Below are 23,262 nucleotides of genomic sequence, written 5' to 3'. Positions count from 1 at the left end.
ACAATGAATAATGAAAATATAAACGATTCTCCTTCCTTCTTTGTTGCTTGTCCTATTAACAATCAACTCTCCATGTCTATGTGTATGAATCCAGATTTAACAAACAACTTTTTTAACATTCTTACAATTTTTACATATTCTTCATCAAAGTACGCGTTGATTGCATTTTGTTACGGTTTTTCATATTTTCGGTAAAGAATTTTTTTTCTCGAAAATGCGTATGATTTCGGGGGTATATCTATTCACCGAAAATGATTATAATTGACCCTTGCAACTAAAAATAATTTTTTTAGAACGATTTGAAATTTTTTAATTTTGTCTAAAAATTTCAGTACCTAATCGAATTTTTTTCTCGAAAGTGCGTAGGATTTCGAGGGTATGCCTAATGACCAAAAATGATTGTAATTGACCCAGCAGCTGAAAGTAATTTTTTCAAAATGATTTGAAATATTTTAATCCTGTCGAAAAATTTCTGCGCCCAATATGTACGCGTACAATTTCGGGGCAACATTTCTGGTCACAGATTATGTTTCCGGTAAAGAATTTTGTTGTCGAAAGTGCATAAGATTTCGGGGGTACGTATATTTACCAAAAATGAGTGTAATCAACGTCCTGCTGTCTTACTGGCTTGCTTTCTTCCACCAACAGCTCGCCAAATGAACCTACTTGCAACGCCATCTAGAATTACCCATTCGAATTTCAAATATGGAAATGACGTCATTCTTGGCATTTCGCGTTCAATACAAATTCGAATATTCATTTTAACCGATTATTGATTTAATAGTACCGTTTCATTATTATCGCCTTGTTATTTGTTGGATCTCGGTATTAATAAATTTATTACTTTTATTAATCGACGTCGATCATTTTTCGTATAAGCTTCGCAAGAGGATATGACATCAAGTCAGCTGATAGCGAGTCGTTGGGTACGATCTGTCAAGACGCCATTGTCATAGTGAAAATTTTTCTTAAAAGCTACGTTGTTGTTTGTTCTTTCGTAGAACTAATCGTGTTGCGTAATTAATAGTATAGTTGTAAAATTGCAAATTGTGGGTTTCTCTATATCGTTTGATACATTGAACGGATTTAAAACATCGTAATGGGACTCATTTGTTCCACAGCACAGGTAAGTGGATTAAATTGTAAATAACGTATACGATTTTAATTTTTAAAAGACACCCTTGATCGTCGATTCAATATCTTTTTTAAATATGCCTTGATCTAATCTAGTCGTTGTGCTATTTACTTTCCGTTATTAGATAATATCATTTTTTATGTAACGAACAAAGTTTAGTATACAGTTCGATAAATTATCAAATTCAATTATAACATTGATTACATTTTACTTCGCATCATATTAACTCTGAGAGCATAAACGTATACTCTATAATTAATGTCTTGTCAAAACAAAATAACGAAACAGGAACATCGTAAATTAGAATTGTTTCTTCAACAATTTACTGTCTATGTTTTTTAACATAGAAAACTTCCATCACTCTTAAAATACTTGCGTTTAAATATTGTCTTCTGATACAAAGTGTTAACAGACTTGACAAAACTCCTCTTGGCCTTTGATGCAACTGTTCGTGGCTCTATTTTTTAGATTATAGAAAAATATAATCCAATAATTATACTGTATTAATATTTGCATCACAATTATTGCTTTGTATTGTATTTAATCCTTTCCATATTAAGTTATTAAACAATTTTAAAGTTCAATATAACTTTCATGAGAAACCAATAACTTTTATGATATAAGAAAATATTAGATGTTGTTTTACATATTTTCCATTCTATAGCTTGCCTGCTTGTGCGGCAGCACAGCGTGCAGTTTCTGTTGCTCTCAATGCCCGACATGTCGTAACAGCACAAGTACTCGTATGATGTATGCATTATTATTAATGCTAGGAACTATCGCCGCTTGCATTACATTGGCTCCCGGTTTACAAGATGCACTCAAAAAGGTAATGTTTCCAAATGTGAAATTGGTAAATTTCAATTAAATTATAAGGGATATGTCCTTTTTATACGAAATATTCTTGTTTCCTTTCATAGGTACCGTTTTGTACTGACAGTACAAATTATGTTCCATCGACTTTCACTGTCGATTGCGAGTCTGCTGTTGGATATTTAGCGGTTTATAGGATATGTTTCATCATAACTCTTTATTTCTTTTTGATGTCTATCATAATGATCGGTGTAAAAAGTTCTAAAGATCCTCGGGCACCTATACAAAATGGGTATGGTAAAACAATATATTTTGCGTATCAAGAACTATACGTAATGTGTAAATTGTGGGTTTAGATTTTGGGCCATTAAATATCTTTTAATAATCGGTGGAATTATCGGAGCCTTTTTCATCCCTGAAAAATCATTTGGAATAACATGGATGTATTTCGGAATGATAGGTGGTTTTCTTTTTATTATTATCCAATTGATTCTTATCATTGTTTTTGCCCATTCATGGGCCGACGTGTGGGTAGGTAATTACGAAGATACAGAATCAAAAGGATGGTACGTATAACTGCACGTATTATTGTACTTTGTTTAATTTGTAATGGATTAAGTATATATTATTAAATAAATATATACAGGTATGCTGCGCTCTTGGGGGTAACATTGTTTAATTATGCTGTTTCTATCACGGGCGTTGTTTTACTCTTTGTATACTTTACCCATGTAAGTTTCTAAACAATATAGTTATAATTTATTTTATAGTTTTACATTTTTGATACTTAAATTGTTTATTTTTTTTATTGCAGCCAGACAACTGTTCTTTGAATAAATTTTTTATATCTTTCAACTTAATCTTGTGCGTGATTGCTAGTATTGTATCAATCCTCCCAAGTGTACAAGAACGTTATCCGCGTTCTGGTCTTCTTCAATCGTCTATCGTTTCACTGTATGTTATTTATTTAACGTGGAGTGGAATTTCGAACAGTCCAGGTATATTTACATACTTCAAGTATGCATCGAATATTAACCTTTCCGGGACGAACGAGATTCGAAACGGCATAAAAGTTTGCTCACGCGAACATTTTAACGTATTATCGTGACTCGAAATGTTGATATTGAAACGCAGTTTTACGTGGAACACACTGGAAATATGTTGGCCGAACTATGGATTGTCGGCGTTCTGAATGGGTTAATAGTATTTATTTACTTTTATGATGTACCATAGTTGATTCTATTCATAGACGAGGTGTGCAATCCTGGATTTTTGCAAATGTTTTCTCCCGACGATGCTGCTGCACATAATCGCGTTACTTTTGACAAAGAAAGCATTATCGGTTTAATTATCTGGTTTAGTTGTGTACTGTATAGCTCTTTATGCAATGCATCAAAATTATCATCAGAGATTATAATGTCTGAGAATGTTCTAATCAAGGATAATGGAGCAGGTATGTAGAAACTAATTCACTTTTTTATTTAAAGCTAATAAAGTTTGTTTGATTTCTTTAAAATAAATGACTTAAAAATATATGTACTTGCATAGTTAGCATATCTTTCAATGACTTAATATGTTTACTTTTCTCCCATATATTTAAACGATTAATCGAAATATCTTTAATAAAATAATGTGCTTTCTTCGTACAGTCAGGAATACAGCAGACCAGTGTCTTATCAACAATGAAGGTAGGCACACACTATTACCTTAAAATATAATTTAAATTCAGTATAGTTACCTTGGTCATTTATTTTTTTTTGTAATTGAAAATATTAGTTTTTACATTATACATATACATAATATTAAAATTAACATATCTACAAAAAATTTTGTTTATTAATCTTGAAGATTTCGAAATGCAAATTAGCTATGATAATTTTTATCATAAATGATAACTGAGGGTGTCTTGCAACTAGTATAATCAGACAATCGCGATAATGTGACCCGACAATGAGTCAAAAATGTAGAATTAAATTTTTTCAGACGATGCTTTGTTTCCGAAAATTCTTTAAGTATTTGTCGAATAAGCGTACAATTGTTTATGCATTGATGTGACGGATTTTGCAAAGATAAAAGAATTCTACAGGATGATCCTGAAATAAACATAGGGTATCTTTCTACACGATCGAAAAAATCGAAAGTTCGCATGAAACTTGTACTTTTGGTTACCGAATATTTATATATGAAAATTCAGTGATTCTTCTAAAAAACGTAATCTCGTGAAAGAAATTTCATTTTACATTTTTTACCTATTTTTTAAACATAGAATTATCAAATTTCCAATCGTGCAATCAGTACTATACATCTGGTTGCTTAGTAGTTAGCGTGTGCCTGTTTTCATTGTCTTATATTATTTTCTGTTTGATTAAAATTTTTCATTAAGAATTCTGTTGCTATATTTTCAATGCAAATATTTTTTCATATTATAAATTTTTATTCATAAGTCTTAGTTTCATATCAAATTTCATTCTTCCTTATCAGCTTTTGTTTGCTTAAAGTCTTCGTTACTTGATACAAAAAGAACCCCTTTCGGTACAGGCATTGTTTCTAATCAATAAAAATTGCTGCTCCCCGACTCTAACGACGTTTGAGTGTTTGTTTTCAAAGTATATGTATTTATGCTTTGTAGGGCTTGTTTGAGATTGGAAGTGTTTACTTTGAAAGATAACTCCTCCAATCCGTTATTGTGCGAAAATTTTATTTCTCACAACATTCGATGCTGTAATCCTCTTAAGAATAACTCTTGCAAGTTGAACTTGAATGAAGATGTAGCATTGTATTGTGAGCTATAAAATAAACGGTTTGTGGCCTCCTGCTCCTGTACCAAAAGGTTCAAAATAAAGTTTAAACACGCATGTAATAACATTCGTTGCTATTGTACAATTAAACCTAACAGGAACATTTATTAGAGGAACAAACATCATATCGTAGAACACTTTCTTTTGAGTTATTTCCCATTTTCCTAAATGTAACCAGATTATACTCCAGTAGAAGGCCGAAATCCTGATTCGGAAAGTGGAGGCGAAGCTAAAGTTTGGGACAACGAAGAGGATAAAGTAGCTTACGATTGGAGTTCATTTCATCTAATGTTCGCTCTCGCTACGTTATACGTTATGATGACTCTTACCAACTGGTACCAGTGAGTATTTGTTATCGTTATTGCGTAAATTAAAGTCACGTATCTTTTACTGCAAGTGCTATACTTTAGTGTAATTATAACAATACTTTTATAGACCAAATTCCAATTTGAATACATTCAACTCCAATGCTGCTTCTATGTGGGTAAAAATTATATCCTCCTGGATGTGTTTGGGGCTGTACGTATGGACACTGGTCAATCGTATAGCGTTTCCAAATCGAGATTTTTCTTAAATAAATAAGATTTTATCACGAAACATGAAGAGTGGTAATTAGCCAGGTATAAAAATTCATATAATATAGAATAACTACATTTAAAATAATTTTCAAACTCGTATACGTATATGTGTTCTATTTTTATTTCCGAGCTTCCATAGAAATGTTGCATTTAAGATACATATATTTATAAAAAAATCAATTATACCGTTAAATTATTTCAAACACAGTTATAATATGTCTTAAAACCATTTCTTTTTTTTCTTATAATATTTAAACGAAAGTATTGTAATTATAAAATTAAATGCTACTATAATTAATGATTACTTAGTATAAGTACGTATTAATATAATAAATACTTATATATTGTATCATGAATCTCTGTCTTTAATAATCGTCATTACATTTCAGTTTATTATGCGTTTAACTATAATTTTCACTGTATAAAATTTTTTATTGTACATTGTAATGTTATTATATAATTAGCAAACAGTTTTTCATGTATTATTCCCGCTTTTATTTGACTTTTGTTATTCTTTTAATTTCAGTTTTTCTAATGCCTGTGTAGTTAAGAGTATTGTAAAAATATGTATAGAAAGTTCCGACGATTGTCACGCTTCTGAAAAAACGTTAATACTCAATATATTTTTATACATTATTAAATGCTAAATGCAGAAGAATACTACTATGGGGGCTGTGCTACTAAAATAAACTACTAGCAATTGCTCGCAAAAACAGTAATGTTCTTCTCAAGATGGTAAAGTTTCCATTGCATTTGAATCTATGTGACAATAATATAATTATACCGAACAGTTTTAATAAATGCACTACTTTTTACAAAAATCATAACTATTTATTTGTCAGTTCATTAAACCACTTAAGTTAATAATCAGTATGTTCGTGATTGTCTCGATAAACAGGATATGTGAAAATAACTTGGATATACAGCGACGATTTCATTACCCTACTTTCCTGAACTTGTATATCATATCCTGCACTATTTGCAAAGATTTCAGCTTAAAAAATTGCATAAATCCGTAAAATTTTGGTGTCTGATATAGTTGAATGTACAGAGTGTTCGGCCACTCCTGGAAAAAATTTTAATGGGAGGTTCTAGAGGCCAAAATAAGACGAAAAACTAGAATATCAATTTCTCGACTGAGGCTTCGTTAAAAAGTTATTAACAATTAAATTAAAAAATTTCAAATCGTTCTGGAAAAATTATTTTCGATTGCAGGAGTCAATTACAATCACTTTTTGATGAATAGACATACCCTCGAAATCCTACCCATTTTCTAGAAAAAAATTCGAGAAGTTGTGAAATTTTTCGACGGGAAAAAAAATTTCAATTCGTTCTGGAAAAATTATTTTCGGTTGCGGGGTGGCCGAACACCCTCTATATAAAACAATGCATCAGTGTGCAGACGTACGAAACCGTAAACCTAACTCTTTTAACTCTTACCCAATGATGGAACTTAATTACACTCTATTGAAACGTGTAAATTTAATTTAAATATGAAATTACACGAAACGTCTTGTACGTAGATAGACAATTGCATAAGTACGAAAGATAACATGTAAGATGAGAAGTAACCCAGTTGAAACACGTACCTCCTTTATTACCGTTATTATTAGTGTATTTTCCCTTCCCTTTCATGTAGTCTATTCATGAGAATATTTCCTCGTGGGAGGACTATATAAACGTGTTTATTTCTGTTCCTCATTCTTCTGTGTCCAGCAGGAGCCCTGTGATAAATATCGCGAGTAGTATTCTGATGGCTCTGCCTCGTGAATCGTGTTCGAAAGTGGTATAAAGGAACCCGGTCCCTTTGTGTTCAACTTTACAGTTTTTTTTTTTACATAAATTTTTTTTAACGTTCTTCTGAATCCTTTTATGTGAAAAATGTGTCGGTTTTTCCTAATTTTAATAAGCACTTTCGTGTTGCATCTAATATTGTGCGTCGGTTATGTGGTTGGTTTATACGAAACTGCGCCGCACATTATCGTGTTTATGGTCGACGACTTGGTAAGATTACAAGAAATATTTAGTAAAAATACAAACGTTTGCTCGCGAGAGTTCCACACTCTGTGTATCGTTTCCGTTTAATTGTTTTATGGTAAATTTAAAAATATCTATTTAAAGTCTAATACATGAAATTTGTAATTTTCTTTTTTTATCTAAAATTATTTAATTTAAAATTTATTAATGTGCCAGATAAATGCAATGAATTTAAGATTCTTAAATAAAAATTATATTTTTTTTATTAATAATTTCACATTGAATGATACTTTCAAATAACTATAAATGTAACAATTGAAATATCATTAGAAACTACAACGCTAAATGAAACGACACTGAAAATTACTTTAAAAAGTGTCCGATTTTACTAGTTAACCGTCGTCTGGATACAAAAAAAGTTACCGATATGTTTTTCTTTACGGTTTAAGCAAACCTCCGCAACGAATAATCGTTAATTAAAATCGTGTCTGAAGTGCCTGCTAAGGACCGTTGATCATTAAAGTAGAGAATAGTACAAGCATCGATAGGTGCAATACGCGTCAATAATTTGAATAAAATATTTAGTAACTACATTATTATTTTAACAAATGCCTAAACATCGCTGAAAGAGATTCTAGAATATTAAAAACGATAAAAAATAGGATATAATGTGAATATTATACGTGTACATATGTATGTAACGTGTAACCGGTTGTATATGGTTTGTGTCTGCCTACTTTGCTTAATTCGCTATGATTAATCTGTAGTAGGAAAGCGTTTTGAATTAAAATTGTCCTTAGTTAAGACAATTATCGTGGCTCGAAAATTATCCACGCCCGCGCAAATAATAAGGATGTTCGTGTATGTGACTCATCGTGACTTCAAAACAAAAATTTCCCTCTTCCCCGTGCCCGCCGTATCAATTACTCCGTTTATTATGCAATCGTTTATCTAGTACGAAATTTAAATATCTTATAGGGATGGAACGACGTTGGCTTTCATGGATCGAATCAGATACCGACGCCTAACATTGATGCACTTGGCTACAATGGAATTATATTAAACAGACACTACGTTTTACCATCTAGCACGCCATCTAGGACAGCTTTTTTTACTGGACAATACCCAATACGTATTGGTATGTGCTTTACAAAAGAAAATGATTTTAACATAACCTAAAAAGGGTCACGTACGCAAAATGATTCCAGCTCCATGATTTTACAATCCGCGATGGGTCAATAATAAGATTTTATGTCATGAAAATTCCACGTAACAAACTTTAATCTATAGCGCCTGAATAAAATAAATTATACTTTAAATTTGGTTTTTTTTTTTTTGTTATTTCCTATCTCGGTATACAAACTATCGTTTACAATTTGTTAATCGATGTATTAAATAAATTCCAGCCGAAATTCTATTTAAAATACATACGTGACGGATAACTGCGAATGATTTGTACAGGGATGCAAGGGGATGGAATACGCGGTGGTGAACCACGTGGTCTGCCGTTGAATATAAAAATTTTACCGGAATACCTACGGGGATTAGGATATACTACGAAACTAATTGGAAAGTGGCATATGGGATACCATACGCCTCAATATACACCATTGCACAGAGGCTTTGATTCCTTCCTTGGATTCTATAACAGCCACATCACTTACTACGATTACAGATATTCGAATCAGGTAAAACGAATCAACGCATAATAACCTGAAATCTTTGTGTTTCAAAATACAATAACAACGTGGATATTTTAAATGAATTATACGCTTCAAGCTTACACTACCACTGACAATGAGGTTACGTTGAGGTTAAGCTTGTGAATTAACTTGTTTGGTTCCTCGGTGAAAATTGCACTAAGATCTCGACAGTTAATTATAATTAAACGCAATTTCACACAAACCTTCGATTCTATGCTCGACTTTTCCGAACGTACATGTACCCTTGAATGTTTACTCGCGTCGTTCTAACAGACACCTTCGCGTTACGCACGCGATTGCACGACTACGATCATCGATCGTTCTTCGACCCTGCGTAGTTCGCTCATGCGCAGTGATTCCCGTCCATCCCCCACTCTTCTCACTCGCGGGCGAGCCAAAGACGCGTTAATTCAAACATTCGATTCGATCGTTGTTATTGAAATACAAGTGTAATTCAAATATAATGTAATCGAATAACAGCTCTACTTTTTACAGTTTATTTCAACAACTTTGTACACTTTCAGAACATGAGCGGATACGACATGCATCGAGGAGACGATCCAGCCCACGGAATAAATCGCGAGTACGCAACAGATTTATTTACCGACGAGGCGATCAAAATAATCGACAATCACGAGCTTCCTAGACCCCTTTATCTCCACATATCTCATCTCGCTGTCCACGCACCTTTGGAACAACCTACAGGCCAATACAGCGATAAGGAATTCACCGAAATTCGCGAACCAAATCGTCGCAAATACGCTAGTACGCGAAACAAAGAGTATATATGTATAAACAATGAGGTAGTGCAAGATCGTTAGAACTACTGGACGGCCAGAAAACTCTCTCTCATTCCGTATCCTTAATTTTATCACAGTATGTGTTTCACACGCGCTAAATAATTTATAAGCAACTTTCTTTGTCCTAGGAATGGTATCGAAACTGGATGATTCGGTTGGGCATATCTTTCACGCGTTAGGCGACAAAGGAATGCTCGGGGACTCCTTGATTTTGTTTCTCACAGATAATGGAGCAGCGTCCATCGGTAGATACAGAAATTGGGGTTCGAACTACCCCTTGAGAGGGGTAAGATCGTACGAAGAAACAAATTTATTTATTTGATTGATTCGCCTCGTTAACCCTTCGTGTATTTTCATATTTATGAATCAAATCATATCAAATTTAATACCGTGTTCCTACTTTTTAAATATCTTTTCTGTGACTTAATCACTCGAAATATTACTGAAATTTAAATTGCACCCGAGGGGGTTAACAAGTTTAAACTGAACGAATTAGCGTGTTCTCTGTGCGCTTGAAATAAATGCTTTTAATCAAACGCTCCTTTAAAGGAGTAACTTATCAATCACGAACAACGTTTTGGTTCCCTTCGTAATACAGACAAAGTACACATTGTACGAAGGAGGCGTGAGAGGGGTTGCAGCGTTATGGTCGCCAAGGATTCAGAAAGCAGCGCGCGTTTCGAACCAGCTGGTGCACATAACAGATTGGTTGCCGATTCTCTACTCAGCGGCCGGCGGAGATCTGAAGGATTTAGGCGAGATCGATGGCATCGATCAATGGCGTGTACTGAGCGAAGGGATCGGGCGCGGCAGAGACAAACTTTTATTAAATATCGATGAAGTTTTTAAAACCGAAGGCGCGATATACAGTCGGTTCAAGCTATTACGAGGCAATTATTCTTAATATTTTCTTAAAATTAACACGTTCAATGCTACACATGTCGTGTTTCGAAATTATTAAGATTCTTTCTTCGTTTTAATCGAGCATCGAATTTTGTTTTTAAGGTTCGTTCGATCGCGGCTATTACGACGGATATTATGGCGATTCCGGGATAACGTTAGAGACAGTGCCGTATACGGATCTCGTGCTGGAAAGTTCTGTCTCTCAAGACATCACCTTTCATTTAGGAGGTCCAGTGACACAGCCAAGCACAATGAAGCAATTACGGCAAGAAGCAACGGTCCAGTGCCGTCCAAATATGACGTACTTTAGTAGACACGTGTTCACTACTTGCAATGTTACCGAATGTTTGTTCGATATAGCTAACGATCCATGCGAAACGAAGAACATCGCCGAATCATATCCTAGGGTAAGTGATAATAAAATACCAACTGTTTCGTTCGGGTCCAGTGTTAGCCACTTTTGCGTCTATACTTTTTCTTTTAATTATTAAACTACGAGGAATAGTAAACGTGAGAGCAGAAAAGCATCCTAGCAGACTTCGTTTTAGAAAAATTTTAATGGGGGATTGTAGAGGCCAAATTAAGGCGAAAATCAAGAATACCAATTTGTTGATGGAAGCTTCGTTGAAAAGTTATTAATGTCTAAAGTTCCAACCGTACTGAATTTTTTTCTCGAAAATGCGCAGGATTCTGGGGGTATGTCTATTCACCAAAAATAATTGTAACTGACCCCTGCAACCAAAAATAATTTTTCCAGAACGATTTGAAATTTTTGAATTTAAAAGTTAGTAACTTTTTAACGAAGCCTCCATCAACAAATTAGTATTCTTAATTTTCGTCTTATTTTGACCTCTAGAATCTCCCATTAAAATTTTTCCCGGGGTTGGCCGAACACCCTGTATAAGAACGAAAGGGTCAGTCGAGCACTTGCGAGAGAGACGAAAGCGTAGCCCTCTGACGACGAGTACGGGAGGTGTCGCTATAGCAGTACGGGGCTAAGAATGGTTTTTAAGCGCATTTCGTTACAGAATCGTAAACATACTGCTCGGGAATTTATAGAATATCTGAGATCGCGAGGGCTGAGATAGCTTTATACATATAATATGTAATCGTGTTCTCTTGTGAAATAACATACCACATCATTTTCTTTATTCGTTCGTTTCGCTTCTGTGGCTACTGTATCTAAGCAAGTGGATACTGCCTTTCGCTTTTTCTTCCGACGCCCCACACCAAACGCTTACCGACTAATTCCGTAGGGACGACCGCCATATTGCATTTATAACTTATTCATCCTTCCTCTTTCGAGCTCATATCTCGCCTATACTCAGAGTTGCGCACAATTACGCTTTCATTGCTTCGGAAATTCTAATTACAAAATGACTTTCCACAAATTAGTAACTCGTAACTTGGACGTAAACAGTCGATGAGTAATTATGTCACAGAATGCTACATTCGTATTCTACAGACAAAACATGCGTAACTATGGAAATTTAACGTTTTTGTTTGCAGATCGCGCGTGACTTGGATCTCTATCTGGAAAGTTACGGACGTATCTTAGTAACGCAAATCAAATTACCTATAGATTGGTTCGCCGATCCAAGAAGAAGAAACAACACGTGGGAACCATGGATGAACTCAGGGGCTACGATGTACGTTCCTAACGCCGCGGCAGTATTTGGACACTTAGTGTACTGTATCCACGCTTCAATAATTTTTATTTCGATGTTGTTGAATAGTATAGTTTGACTCGAGCAGCCTTACCCAGATTTAAAAAGCTTTGAAATACGTTGTTGAGGTCAACATTCTGAACAATTTTTTCCGTCGAGTTGTCAAAGATTTGTAAAGAATTAGCGAGAATTCTATAATTTATTAACTGTACAATAATTGAAATTTCAAATTGCATAATTAGAAATTGCGTCGAATACTTTCATGTTATTCTACGTTGCTACTTTTACGTTATTTAATCATTTTTCAAAAATGCTTAATGCATAAACATCCGCAGTCTAGTTATAAAAGTACGACTCGAAATGATTTAGGGTTGGCTGATAAAGCATAGCAATGAATGTGATTAGTGAGGTACAAATTGAAAGAAATAAGTTCATTTCTCCGATGTCACCGATCTGGTTGCGTAATCAAGACAATAAGTAACTTGTATATTTTGAAGTAGTATATAGATATTCATTATATTTGTTATAACTTAAATTATTGTAATGATTAATTTAATTGCGTTTAATATTTACGAGAAATCAAATGTAAAATATTTTGTACTATCGAGCACCGCGTTTGCGAAATAAACATCAAATATAATTACGTTATCATTCGTTTCTAAATCTGTTGGTAATGTCGCGAGTAAAACGAAAATGGTAATGGGATTTCGAGATCCCAGAAGAATGGGTTGAAAAAATACATTGGGTGAAAGATTGTAGATAATAGAAAGAATAAAACAACAGATCGAATTAAACTGTTCGTACATATTCATAATTTTCAGATTTCACAGTGCGATTTGTTATCGTTATTGTTTATTCAAAGATATCGATAATTGTGTCATAAATCTCGGAGAAGATTGCAGCGATCTATGTTATCTCGTGTCAATATTGGCGTTGTTACTAAGCTATCTATTCAAGATATCTCTTTTTATCGATAGACATTTTTAAACGTTCTTCCACACTGTTGCAAACCGAGCCAGTATTTTTTAATTTATCCACAATTGCACGAATTGTTTGTTTATAATAATTGTACATATATTAGATGTTTGTTTATAATAATTCTCAACTTTAGACGCTGCACGTTCACCGATTACGCATAAAAGCGTAAATACGTACTACGTGTATCTTTGGTCTGTGCTTAGGGCATCGGTCGGCATTGGTACGGCCCTGACAACAATGCAGTGCAACCTTCGAAATCAGATGGTTGCACGAGCGAAAGTGATAATAGGCGGATCATGGCATCCCACATTATACTTTCTCCATCCGTGTTACAAACGGTAGCAAAGTATATGTAGGTTTCATGGTACAGTTGCGTTCCCGTGGCTAAATCATTGTTATCGAGTGCACGATTCTTATCAGAAAAACCGTACCATTCCGTGTGCCAACGTCCGTGCAAATACTTATGTCTCGCCTTTTTGTACGCCGAGTAGTATAATTAATAAATTCAATCGTTCGAATTTCCACGTTCACGTAAATATCGATCTTTCCGATCGGTGGTTCGACATTTTTATTAAAGCAAACATTCGCGGAGGGAAAAATAAATATGCCGGGTGCAAAGGCACGCGTCGCGATTTTCGTATTAAGCGTGGCTGTGCTTTCCGTGTGTTTGTACATTGCACTACTACCAGCGCCAAACAAGAAGCAGTCGATTCTGCAGCGGCCACACATAATTGTTATCATCGCGGATGATCTGGTAATACTCTTACTTTCATCTTCGCGATTCAAATAGACGAATTCTCAAGCAGGAGTGTCGAGGAACGTCTATTATTAAATAATAGATAACCGATAAATAGAAATGACGAGTAATGGTCAAATGCACCAGGACATCCGACTGTTTTACTATAGAAATATTATAAAACAAAATTTTATTTTACTTTTCAAATTTGGGTCTGATTGGTAACAGTATGTAATCTACTTTCCATGTATAAACTCAGGCAGGTGGGTAATGGTCTATAGGAAGTAGATTGTACTGTTGCTAATCAGACTCGTTAGCCTACCTCTCATCCTTAAACGGGACTTCGAGTCATACGTGTTGTTTTTACACGTCACAAACAGTTTGTTGATCTTCTACGTTAATCGACACTAATTAAAATTGTTCGTTAAGGGTTGGAACGATGTGAGTTTTCATGGCAGCAATGAAATACCTACGCCAAATATAGACGCTCTTGCTTATCACGGCGTAATATTGCAACGACATTACGTTCTACCGATATGTACGCCATCTAGGACAGCTTTCCTTACTGGACGCTATCCTATTCGAACAGGTATGCATCACCTACCATTTACTGTTGGAAATCTTAAAAGATCACCGATACCGTCTGTGAAATGTGTTTTATGTTTATTAAAATAGCGAAGAAGTTTTGTGCAATATATTTGGTTTAAGAATACAGTTCTGATGGTCCATATACCATCGTCATTTAAAATAGAATTTTTAATAATTATTCATTTAAAAGAAGAGCTGGGTGCACTTGCTCCCTTTTTGAGGGATTGACAAAGATATACCTAACCGAACGAAGAGTAGTATTTTTTTACACAATCTTTCAGATATTTCAAAGAGGAATTTGATACGAGAGTAAAATGACCATTACCATTTCCGCGTCACTTCCAACATTATCGAGTCAGACTGGAATACGATTTCAGCACACCTAGCGTAATGAATTGGGACTAAATAGCACGAGAAATAATTTCGAAAGCGATGACAATTAGGTTAGAATAACGGCATCTCCGAGCATATAGGTTAAAAGATATGTTAAACGATCTGTATCGTTTATAGATTTCTCTGTCTAATTTACTCTTTTGCTTTTTACAACAATTAACCCTTTGCAGTCCCACTGACCCCGCTACAGCGATAAACACATAAATATACATAATACGCACACAACTTGGATCAAATTTAATTTATAGTAATACAAAATGAATAAACGAAATAAGATAATAAATATTGTTTAATTCTTCTGAGAAAAAACGAACACTTTCTATTCTCAGAAGCACCACCACAAAGTTGCTTTCAAGTTGCTAGTTGTTCACATTGAAAACAATTCTTAGAGTGCATAGGGTTAATAACTTTTATTTAATTCAATTTATTATATATAGTTGTCTAACCTTTGAAAGAATAAGGCAGCTACTAGGTATCCAGTGTCCGGATAAAAACGAACCGGACGACGAAAGTTACGACAAAGTTTCTTGGTTAGGACTTACTCTTCTTTCCACTTTAGATCGTTTTATGGGACTTATCCATCACCTGACCCAACAGGTGGCTGTCCAGAGAGTTTGTTATAAGAAACCGACACGAATAAGCTTGTGTAATATCCTCACAAATCCTTGTCAATCATCGCGAAGAATTCCCTCCAAAACCGGGATCGGGTTACTAAAATGGCGGGATTTTGCGCATTACACAGTAGCCCCTTCCCGCCTTTCCGGCACACCACGATTATTTCACATTCCACACATTATTTCGATTCGACGTACATATTAGCACTGAAAACTACGTATATACTGACGACGCTTGCCAAATATCGACACTCAATCGCAGATCCCATAGAATAGACGTTGCATGCAACGTTGCATCGTACGGATTAGGCTAGGTTCCCCTTTACCATTCCCGTGTCACTTCCAACGTTATCGGTTCACACCAGAATTCGAATTTGGCACCCTTAATGTTTGGAATTCGAATTAAATATTGGGAGAATTTAATTATTTCGAAAGCAATAAAAATTTAATCTCACGAGCGGCTTTAAAAGGAACCTGGTCACGTAGGACAGAAATTAATTAGGAGCAACATTTATTCTATACCCCGTCTATGACACGAGTCTACAATTTTATGCAACCATTGATACACCGCAGTGTTCTATCGATAGTTCTGGCTTGAAAACTATTATAATTAGGGATTTAATATCGGCACGATTATCGAATATCGAAATAGATTTCGAATTTATATAATGTAAATATTTGATGTTCTCGACGGTTATACAGGGTGTTCGGCCACACCTGGGAAAAATTTTAATGGGAGATTGTAGAAGCCAAAATAAGACGAAAATCAAGAATACCAATTTGTTGATCGAGGCTTTGTTAAAAAGTTATTAACGTTTAAAGTTCCGCTTGTAGAACAGCTGCTAGTGGTTCTCACTCGGTACGAAGAACTCTACTTACCGACGTATCGACAGCCTTACAGTTTTCTGAATGAGAACCACTAGCAGCTTGCCGTTCTACAATCAAAACTTCAAACGTTAATAACTTTTTAACGAAGCCTCCATCAACAAATTGGTATTCTTGATTTTCGTCTTACTTTGGTCCCTACAGTCTCCCATTAAAATTTTTCCCAGGGGTGGCCGAATACCCTGTGTATTCATGCTATATAAATTGATCAAGTACTTATATAGAACTTAAAAAATAAAAATTATAGAACCGATACGAGGGCACGACAATATTACGTACTATATTCGTTTTGCCCTGGAACCGAGACCGCTAAAATTGCTATGTACGTATTAGGAACGTGAAAATGAAATGTCATGTTACCATGGTATATTATTATCATGAAACGCATACTAATCGACCGGTCGACTATGCAAACAGACGCCAACAGTCTAATCATATTATATTAATCATACTGGTTTGCTGCATAAAGTATGCATCGTAACAATAATAATAAATTGAGTCCAGTCTTTATACTTTTGACAGATAATGAATCTTCATTTGTACGGCAGATATTAGAAAGCCCGTTTTTACCATAGGTATGCAAGGCTATCCGCTGAAGGCGGGTGAACCACGCGCAATACCTCTGAATAATACTCTTCTGCCGGAATATCTACGACAATTGGGATACGCCAATCATCTCGTTGGAAAGTGGCACGTTGGTTATTACAGCGACTATCACACACCGGTGCATCGCGGATTCGATACCTTCTTTGGATACTATAACGGCTACGTTACATATTTCAATCACACCATCGAGCAAAATGTAAGTCGTATCTATGAACGTTGTTACGGTTGTTCGAACAAATTTTGGAAAAAATAGTCGTCGTTTAATTCATAATCTATTTTTATGTAAATAATAAACATACACGTACGATGGTTATTTACAGAATTACACTGGGTACGATCTGCACTACGATATCCCTGGTAAACTGTCCGTAGATTATAATAACCAATATATAACCGATCTTATAACGGAGAGAGCTGAAAGTATAATAACGAATCACGATCGTGAGAAACCACTTTATCTCCAATTGGCCCACGTTGCTGTTCATTCCAGCGATTCCAAAGACGTGATGGAAGTTCGCGACACGGGGGAAGTGAATTCCACACTACGCCACATCGAAGACTTCGATAGAAGAAAATTTGGAGGTGCATAATGCACAACATCACTAATTGATTTTGTCTCGAAGAAATTCTATTTCGATCTACAGCAATTTAACTCCTCTTGTAATTATTTATTACGAACGACAACAAAATGCACGAGAACATTTTAGAATCAAGGAGAGAAAACGCATACCTTCTAAACGAATAACGTTAAAATTAACAACGATTTCTCATCTATTTGTAAATTAATATTTAGCGTGCATAAAATTTCTAGAACAACTCGATTCGTGAAAGGGTCAATTTCGAACGAAAAATCTGTAATATTGTACTTTCAGGCGTTGTTACCGCACTGGACGAATCTGTCGGTAGAATAATGAAGGCGTTGAGGGATACGCGGATGTTGGAAAATTCAATCGTCGTCTTTATGTCCGACAATGGCGCACAAACTGTAGGACTTCTAGAGAACTTTGGATCGAACTATCCTCTACGAGGGGTAATAAATTAAGTTTCATTAATATACAGGGTGTTCGGCTACCCCTGGGAAAAATTTTAATGACAGATTCTAGAGGCCAAAATAAGACGAAAATCAAGAATACCAATTTGTTGATGGAGGCTTCGTTAAAAAGTTATTAACGTTTAAAGTTCTGCCGGTATTGAATTTTTTTCTCGAAAATGCGCAAGATTTCAAGGGTATGTCTATTCACCAAAAATGGTTGTAATCGATCCCTGCAATCGAAAATAATTTTTCCAGAACGATTTGAAATTTTTTTTTTCCGTCGAAAAATTTCACACCTTCTCGAATTTTTTTCTAGAAAGTGGGTAGGATTTCGAGGCTATGTCTAACGACCAAAAATGATTGTAATTGACCCCCTTAGCTAAAAATAATTTTTTTAGAACGATTTGAAATTTTTTTTTTTCGCCGAAAAATTTAGGCACCACCCCCCCCTTTTGTCGATTTTCCTTAAAAATTCGTTTCTCATTTTTAGTAATTTTGTATGACGCCCTATAGAAAAGTTTTCTAATACTTTTTTGTAGGTACCCATGAGCTCTACTTCAGAAAAAAGTTTCATTGAAATATATTCACAATTGTAGGAGTTATGGCTGTTTGAAAATTGGACCATTTTTATGGGGTTTTTCTTATTTTGCGGGGTCAAGAATCAACTTTTCGTATTTTTTTGTGATTTGTACATATTCTCCATCAAAATACGCGTAGTTTGCTTTTTTAAACATTAAAATCGTCCAATCCGTTCCGGAGTTACGACGTTTTAAAGATACGCATGAAATTTCGGAGACCGATTTCTGGCCTGGAAGTAGATTTTCGGTAAGGAATTTTTTTCTCGAAAATGCGTAGGATTTCGAGGGTATGTGTAATGACCAAAAATGCTTGTAATTGACCCCTGAAATTAAATATAATTTTTTTAGAATGATTTGAAAATTTTTTTTTCTATCGAAAAATTTCACACCTTCTCGAATTTTTTTCTAGAAAGTGGGTAGGATTTCGGGGGTATGTCTTTTGACCAAAAATGCTTGCAATTGACCCCTGCAACTAAAAATAATTTTTCCAGAACAATTTGAAATTTTTTAATTTAATTTTTAATAACTTTTTAACGAAGCCTCAGTCGAGAAATTGATATTCTTGATTTTCGTCTTATTTTGGCCTCTAGAATTCCCCATTAAAATTTTTCCCAGGGGCACTCGCCAATAGAGGGACACGCTCAACCTTTGCCTTTCTCACAAGTACTCGACCTATCTCCGATTCCTATAAATACACTTCTCGACTTGCTCCCCTCGATGCCATGCAACTACCAAATAATACATAAGTTATATCAAGTAATCGTGTTGCGTGTAAAAAGAAACATCTCATAAAAATATACAAATATGCATGTATTATGTTGTATTAATTAAAAATTTTTAGAAGAATTTTGAACGATATCGTGATTTTCAGTTGAAATTCACCCTTTTCGAGGGTGGAGTTCGCGGCGTGGCGTGCATCTATTCGCCTTTAATAAAATACGCCTCCAGAATTTCTAACCGATTGTTCCACGTGACGGATTGGTTGCCTACGTTCTACTCGGCCGCAGGCGGCGATTTGGAAGATTTAGGGAAAAATCTCGATGGTACCGATCAGTGGCTTGCCATTGTTTCCGAAAACGAGACTAATCGGACGGATATATTGTTAAACATCGACGAAGTTGAAAATACTTCGGCGGCTTTAATCGGAAGATATAAACTGATCAATGGTAATAGAAAAATATGATCTTCGTTCGCACGTGTATAAGAATTTTATAACTCTGTTCATATTTTTGTTTCAACGTAGGAGCGAAACTCCAGTACGGCGATTACTATGGAGACAGTGGTGTAAACGAGTTCTACCCAGAGTACAATGCATCGAATGTTTTACAATCGCTTGCAGGTTCTGCAATTACAGATATATCAAAGTCTACGTTGAAAATCGAGAAAATAATTGAGCTACGAAAAGAAGCAACGGTGATTTGCACGAATTTCACGTCACACCCAAAATGTTTGGACAGATGTTTGTTCGACGTATACAACGATCCTTGCGAAACCACGGATTTGTCTTTCGCGTATCCAAAGGCAAGTTGGATTGAAATTAAAATTTTTCACTTCTCTTTACCCCCTTTTTTACAAATCCGATTTTCATACTTTTTACTTCTTACAAGGGATTATATTTTGTTTAAAAATTGTTTCATTTATAGATCGTCGACGAATTGCGTCTCTATATAGAGGAGTATAATAAGGTTTTGGTGCGTCAAACGAACGCGCCAATGGACTCAGCCTCTTTACCTGAACACTTCAATGGAACATGGATGCCCTGGATAGTACTGGATACATAATAACTATTTTGCAATACAAGATAAGATTAAAAATCGTTCGTTCAAAGTGGCTATAATCCTGGACGAAGGTAATTCTATATTTTTACTGATATTCCAATTAATTTCACGCTATAATAGATGCACAGTGAACACAATTATTCCTTTCCCTTTCTTTTGTCTATAGAAGGAATTTAATTTGAAAAAAAAATTATATACAGTGTATTGCAACACGTGATACAATTTTTGGTTGCGAACGGAGAACAAAAATAATGAAAACAATTCAATATTATTGTTTAACTGATCCCTTCTTAATTTTTTCTCGACCGCTGGAATAAGTATCGCGTGTTATGAAATGCCCTATAGAGGGTGTTCGACAACCATGGGACAAATTTTAATGGGAGATTCTAGAGGCCAAAATAAGACGAAAATCAAGAATACTAATTTGTTGATCGAGGCTTTGTTAAAAAGTTATTAACGTTTAAAATTTCGACAGTACTGAATTTTTTTCTCGAAACTGGGCAGGATTTCGAGGATATGTCTAATGATCAAAAATGATTGTAATTGACCCCCGTAACTAAATATAATTTTTTTAGAATGATTTGAAATTTTTTAATTTCGTCTAAAAATTTAATTACCTATTCGAATTTTTTTCTCGATAATGGGTAGGATTTCAGGAGTATGTCTATTCACAAAAAATACTTGTAATTGGCCCCTGTAACTAAATATAATTTTTTTAGTATGATTTGAAATTTTTTAATTTCGTCTAAAAATTTCATTACCTACTTGATTTTTTTTCTCGAAAATGGGTAGGATTTCAAATGTATGTGTATTCACCAAAAATGATTGTAATTGACCCCTGTAACTAAATATAATTTTTTTAGTGTGATTTGAAATTTTTTAATGACTTTTTAATGAAGCCTCGGTCAAGAAATTGATATTCTTGATTTTCGTTTTATTTTGGCCTCTAGAATCTCTCACTGAAATTTTTCCCAGGGGTGGCCGAACACCCTGTATATTTAAAAATTTGTGAGAAGCGGGGTAGCGTCGGTAGAAAGGGACAAAAAGTTTATTACCGCCGGACTAAGTTCGCTTCTTTCGGAGACGTTATTATTTATAGATTATGCAAATGGGGGACGCGGTGGTTGCAGGAATACGTTGATATCAATTTAATTGCACGATATCGAATCAATTATATATAATACACGGAAGTTGGTTAAGATGGTAGTGTCTTTAATAATGGTAAATAATATCGTAATGGAAAGAAATCATTCATGCACAAATAGAAACGCTGCACGCTTCCACTGTAAAAATCAACGTTCCACGTTCCACCCTACCTGCATCTGGATGAAGTTAAATAAGGGAATTAACATCGTCCTGACTCTACAGGACACCACGCTATTTACGAAGCACGTTCTCTAGCCAAAACTAAATCAAGCTTTGTTCGTAACATCGATAACTCGCTGAACAATAAACATATTCAAGACAGTCAGAAAAAAAACATCCCTTCTCTTTCATCTCCTACCTTAAAAGGAGCCTTCGAAAATTCGCTGGATCGTTGGAATTGCCTCCGCATCACTCCGCGTCAGACACTCTGTAACAAACAATATTTAATATTTAAAATCGAATTTAAAATTAAAAAATAATACTTAAAGTCCATCACGTCCGTCCATATTAATTTTATAACATCTGTTTTAAACGCTAAAGGAACGGATAAAAATTTTATTAAAAAACAGAGACATCGATTCGACGATGTCTTCTTATTCGAAAGAGAAAATTTAGATATTTTAACATTTTATTGAAAGGCAATAAATGAACGTTATTGTTCTTTTACCAATTTTTATTTTCGTTCAGCAATTTACTAATTCCTTGGGAGAGATTTGTGCGTGTACGCGCGTTGGCTTTGTACGCGGTTGCGCGGAATATCGACGGTGGAAGAAATCCGTGGTATGAGAGGTAACTCTTGCAATCATGCCGAGGGTTTGAAGGTTTAAGTCGATTTTAATAGCCAAGCAGCTGTCGCCAGATCTGTTTGCCCCTTTTTGTCGTAGACGTCTTCGACGAATAATGCCAGGAAATAATCTGAAACCAACGAAGCGGCTGTCCTCCGCCAATAAACCGTTTTTAACTCGCTCCCATCTCCCCTTTACATCTCGCTAAACCGACCGTTTTGCGATTGTAAATTCAAAGTAAGCGTTTTCGTTCGCGTGATTTGCATAATAGCTAGGAGCGCGCATTAATTTATAACTTTCTCGTCTATATAATCACGTTCGCCTAACGCGTCGCGTACCGTTTACGATAAACGACGTTTATCTCGCCGTGATATTTGTTCAATTTACAGTAATTACCGGCGAAATATTCTTAAAGCAACACGCGCGTATCTGATTCGTATAGAAATGGCGATTTTCTGCGACTCCACAAGTGCCATTTTAGCAACACAGAATCATTCAAGAATGCCACTTCAGGTCTAACCAAATGAACAACTTTACAACAATAATATGGATCACCTCTCACATTGGTATAAAAAGCGGACCAAGCAGCCAAAGAAATAGCTAACTCGATAACCCCCGACCACTACGACTCCAGTCTATCCTTGGAAACCACACTCTCCATCCTAAAGGATAAAATAAAAGACAGCTGGAACGAAGAATGGAGTTCTACAGTCAAACCCCGTGTCAAATCAATCAAATCTAACTTCTCCCAAAAATCCATCCCCTGGT

The 23,262-nt window shown here is 35.1% G+C and overlaps 3 protein-coding genes and 1 long non-coding RNA gene across 11 annotated transcripts; 3 read left to right on the top strand and 1 right to left on the bottom strand.

The window, feature by feature from the left end:
• Positions 1–907: 907 nt before the first annotated feature.
• Positions 908–6,145, top strand: Tms1 (serine incorporator TMS1). Of its 6 annotated transcripts, none has more exons than XM_076767778.1 (11): positions 908–1,126; positions 1,800–1,964; positions 2,056–2,240; positions 2,305–2,514; positions 2,595–2,679; positions 2,763–2,946; positions 3,198–3,401; positions 3,598–3,636; positions 4,940–5,087; positions 5,182–5,366; positions 5,851–6,145. In XM_076767778.1, the coding sequence occupies exons 1-10, from the start codon at positions 1,100–1,102 to the stop codon at positions 5,318–5,320; spliced, it is 1,386 nt and encodes a 461-aa protein (XP_076623893.1). In that variant the 5' UTR covers positions 908–1,099; the 3' UTR covers positions 5,321–5,366; positions 5,851–6,145. The 6 variants fall into 6 exon arrangements, with proteins under 6 accessions (XP_076623893.1, XP_076623892.1, XP_076623891.1 ...); XM_076767777.1 differs by having other exon boundaries at positions 4,937–5,087; XM_076767776.1 differs by having other exon boundaries at positions 4,925–5,087.
• Positions 5,458–15,984, bottom strand: LOC143343173 (uncharacterized). Of its 2 annotated transcripts, none has more exons than XR_013079929.1 (3): positions 15,516–15,984; positions 6,914–7,048; positions 5,458–5,921 (listed from the first exon to the last, which is right to left on the bottom strand). It is a non-coding gene; the product is annotated as an uncharacterized LOC143343173 (long non-coding RNA). The 2 variants fall into 2 exon arrangements; XR_013079928.1 differs by lacking the exon at positions 15,516–15,984 and adding an exon at positions 9,208–9,302.
• Positions 7,189–13,109, top strand: LOC143343169 (arylsulfatase B). 2 transcript variants are annotated; one of them, XM_076767774.1, is made up of 9 exons: positions 7,189–7,328; positions 8,280–8,439; positions 8,763–8,989; positions 9,529–9,769; positions 9,933–10,090; positions 10,403–10,694; positions 10,810–11,114; positions 12,217–12,458; positions 12,734–13,107. In XM_076767774.1, the coding sequence occupies exons 1-8, from the start codon at positions 7,206–7,208 to the stop codon at positions 12,451–12,453; spliced, it is 1,743 nt and encodes a 580-aa protein (XP_076623889.1). In that variant the 5' UTR covers positions 7,189–7,205; the 3' UTR covers positions 12,454–12,458; positions 12,734–13,107. The 2 variants fall into 2 exon arrangements, with proteins under 2 accessions (XP_076623889.1, XP_076623888.1); XM_076767773.1 differs by having other exon boundaries at positions 12,217–13,109.
• On the top strand, positions 13,875–22,029 carry LOC143343170 (arylsulfatase B). The gene is made up of 9 exons (XM_076767775.1): positions 13,875–14,106; positions 14,518–14,677; positions 17,144–17,370; positions 17,495–17,756; positions 18,047–18,204; positions 19,657–19,951; positions 20,029–20,306; positions 20,429–20,634; positions 21,932–22,029. The coding sequence occupies exons 1-8, from the start codon at positions 13,957–13,959 to the stop codon at positions 20,564–20,566; spliced, it is 1,668 nt and encodes a 555-aa protein (XP_076623890.1). The 5' UTR covers positions 13,875–13,956; the 3' UTR covers positions 20,567–20,634; positions 21,932–22,029.
• Positions 22,030–23,262: the final 1,233 nt, after the last annotated feature.

The sequence above is a fragment of the Colletes latitarsis genome, chromosome 7 (assembly GCF_051014445.1).
Source record: "Colletes latitarsis isolate SP2378_abdomen chromosome 7, iyColLati1, whole genome shotgun sequence".
NCBI classification, from domain to species: domain Eukaryota; kingdom Metazoa; phylum Arthropoda; class Insecta; order Hymenoptera; family Colletidae; genus Colletes; species Colletes latitarsis.
The sequence above is the reverse complement of the archived record's forward strand: the minus strand, read 5'-3'. Positions and strand labels throughout refer to the sequence as shown.

Bases quoted from the DNA above. Each gene is read 5' to 3' on its own strand.
- LOC143343170 (XM_076767775.1), top strand. From the start codon at position 13,957: ATGCCGGGTGCAAAGGCACGCGTCGCGATTTTCGTATTAAGCGTGGCT. The intron at 14,107-14,517 runs GTAATACTCTTA...TTGTTCGTTAAG, and splicing joins TTATCATCGCGGATGATCTG to GGTTGGAACGATGTGAGTTT. The intron at 14,678-17,143 runs GTATGCATCACC...TTTTTACCATAG, and splicing joins ACGCTATCCTATTCGAACAG to GTATGCAAGGCTATCCGCTG.
- LOC143343169 (XM_076767773.1), top strand. From the start codon at position 7,206: ATGTGTCGGTTTTTCCTAATTTTAATAAGCACTTTCGTGTTGCATCTA. The intron at 9,770-9,932 runs GTACGCGAAACA...TCTTTGTCCTAG, and splicing joins AAATCGTCGCAAATACGCTA to GAATGGTATCGAAACTGGAT. The intron at 10,091-10,402 runs GTAAGATCGTAC...TTCGTAATACAG, and splicing joins CGAACTACCCCTTGAGAGGG to ACAAAGTACACATTGTACGA.
- Tms1 (XM_076767776.1), top strand. From the start codon at position 1,100: ATGGGACTCATTTGTTCCACAGCACAG. The intron at 1,965-2,055 runs GTAATGTTTCCA...TTCCTTTCATAG, and splicing joins TACAAGATGCACTCAAAAAG to GTACCGTTTTGTACTGACAG. The intron at 3,637-4,924 runs GTAGGCACACAC...AAATGTAACCAG, and splicing joins GTGTCTTATCAACAATGAAG to ATTATACTCCAGTAGAAGGC.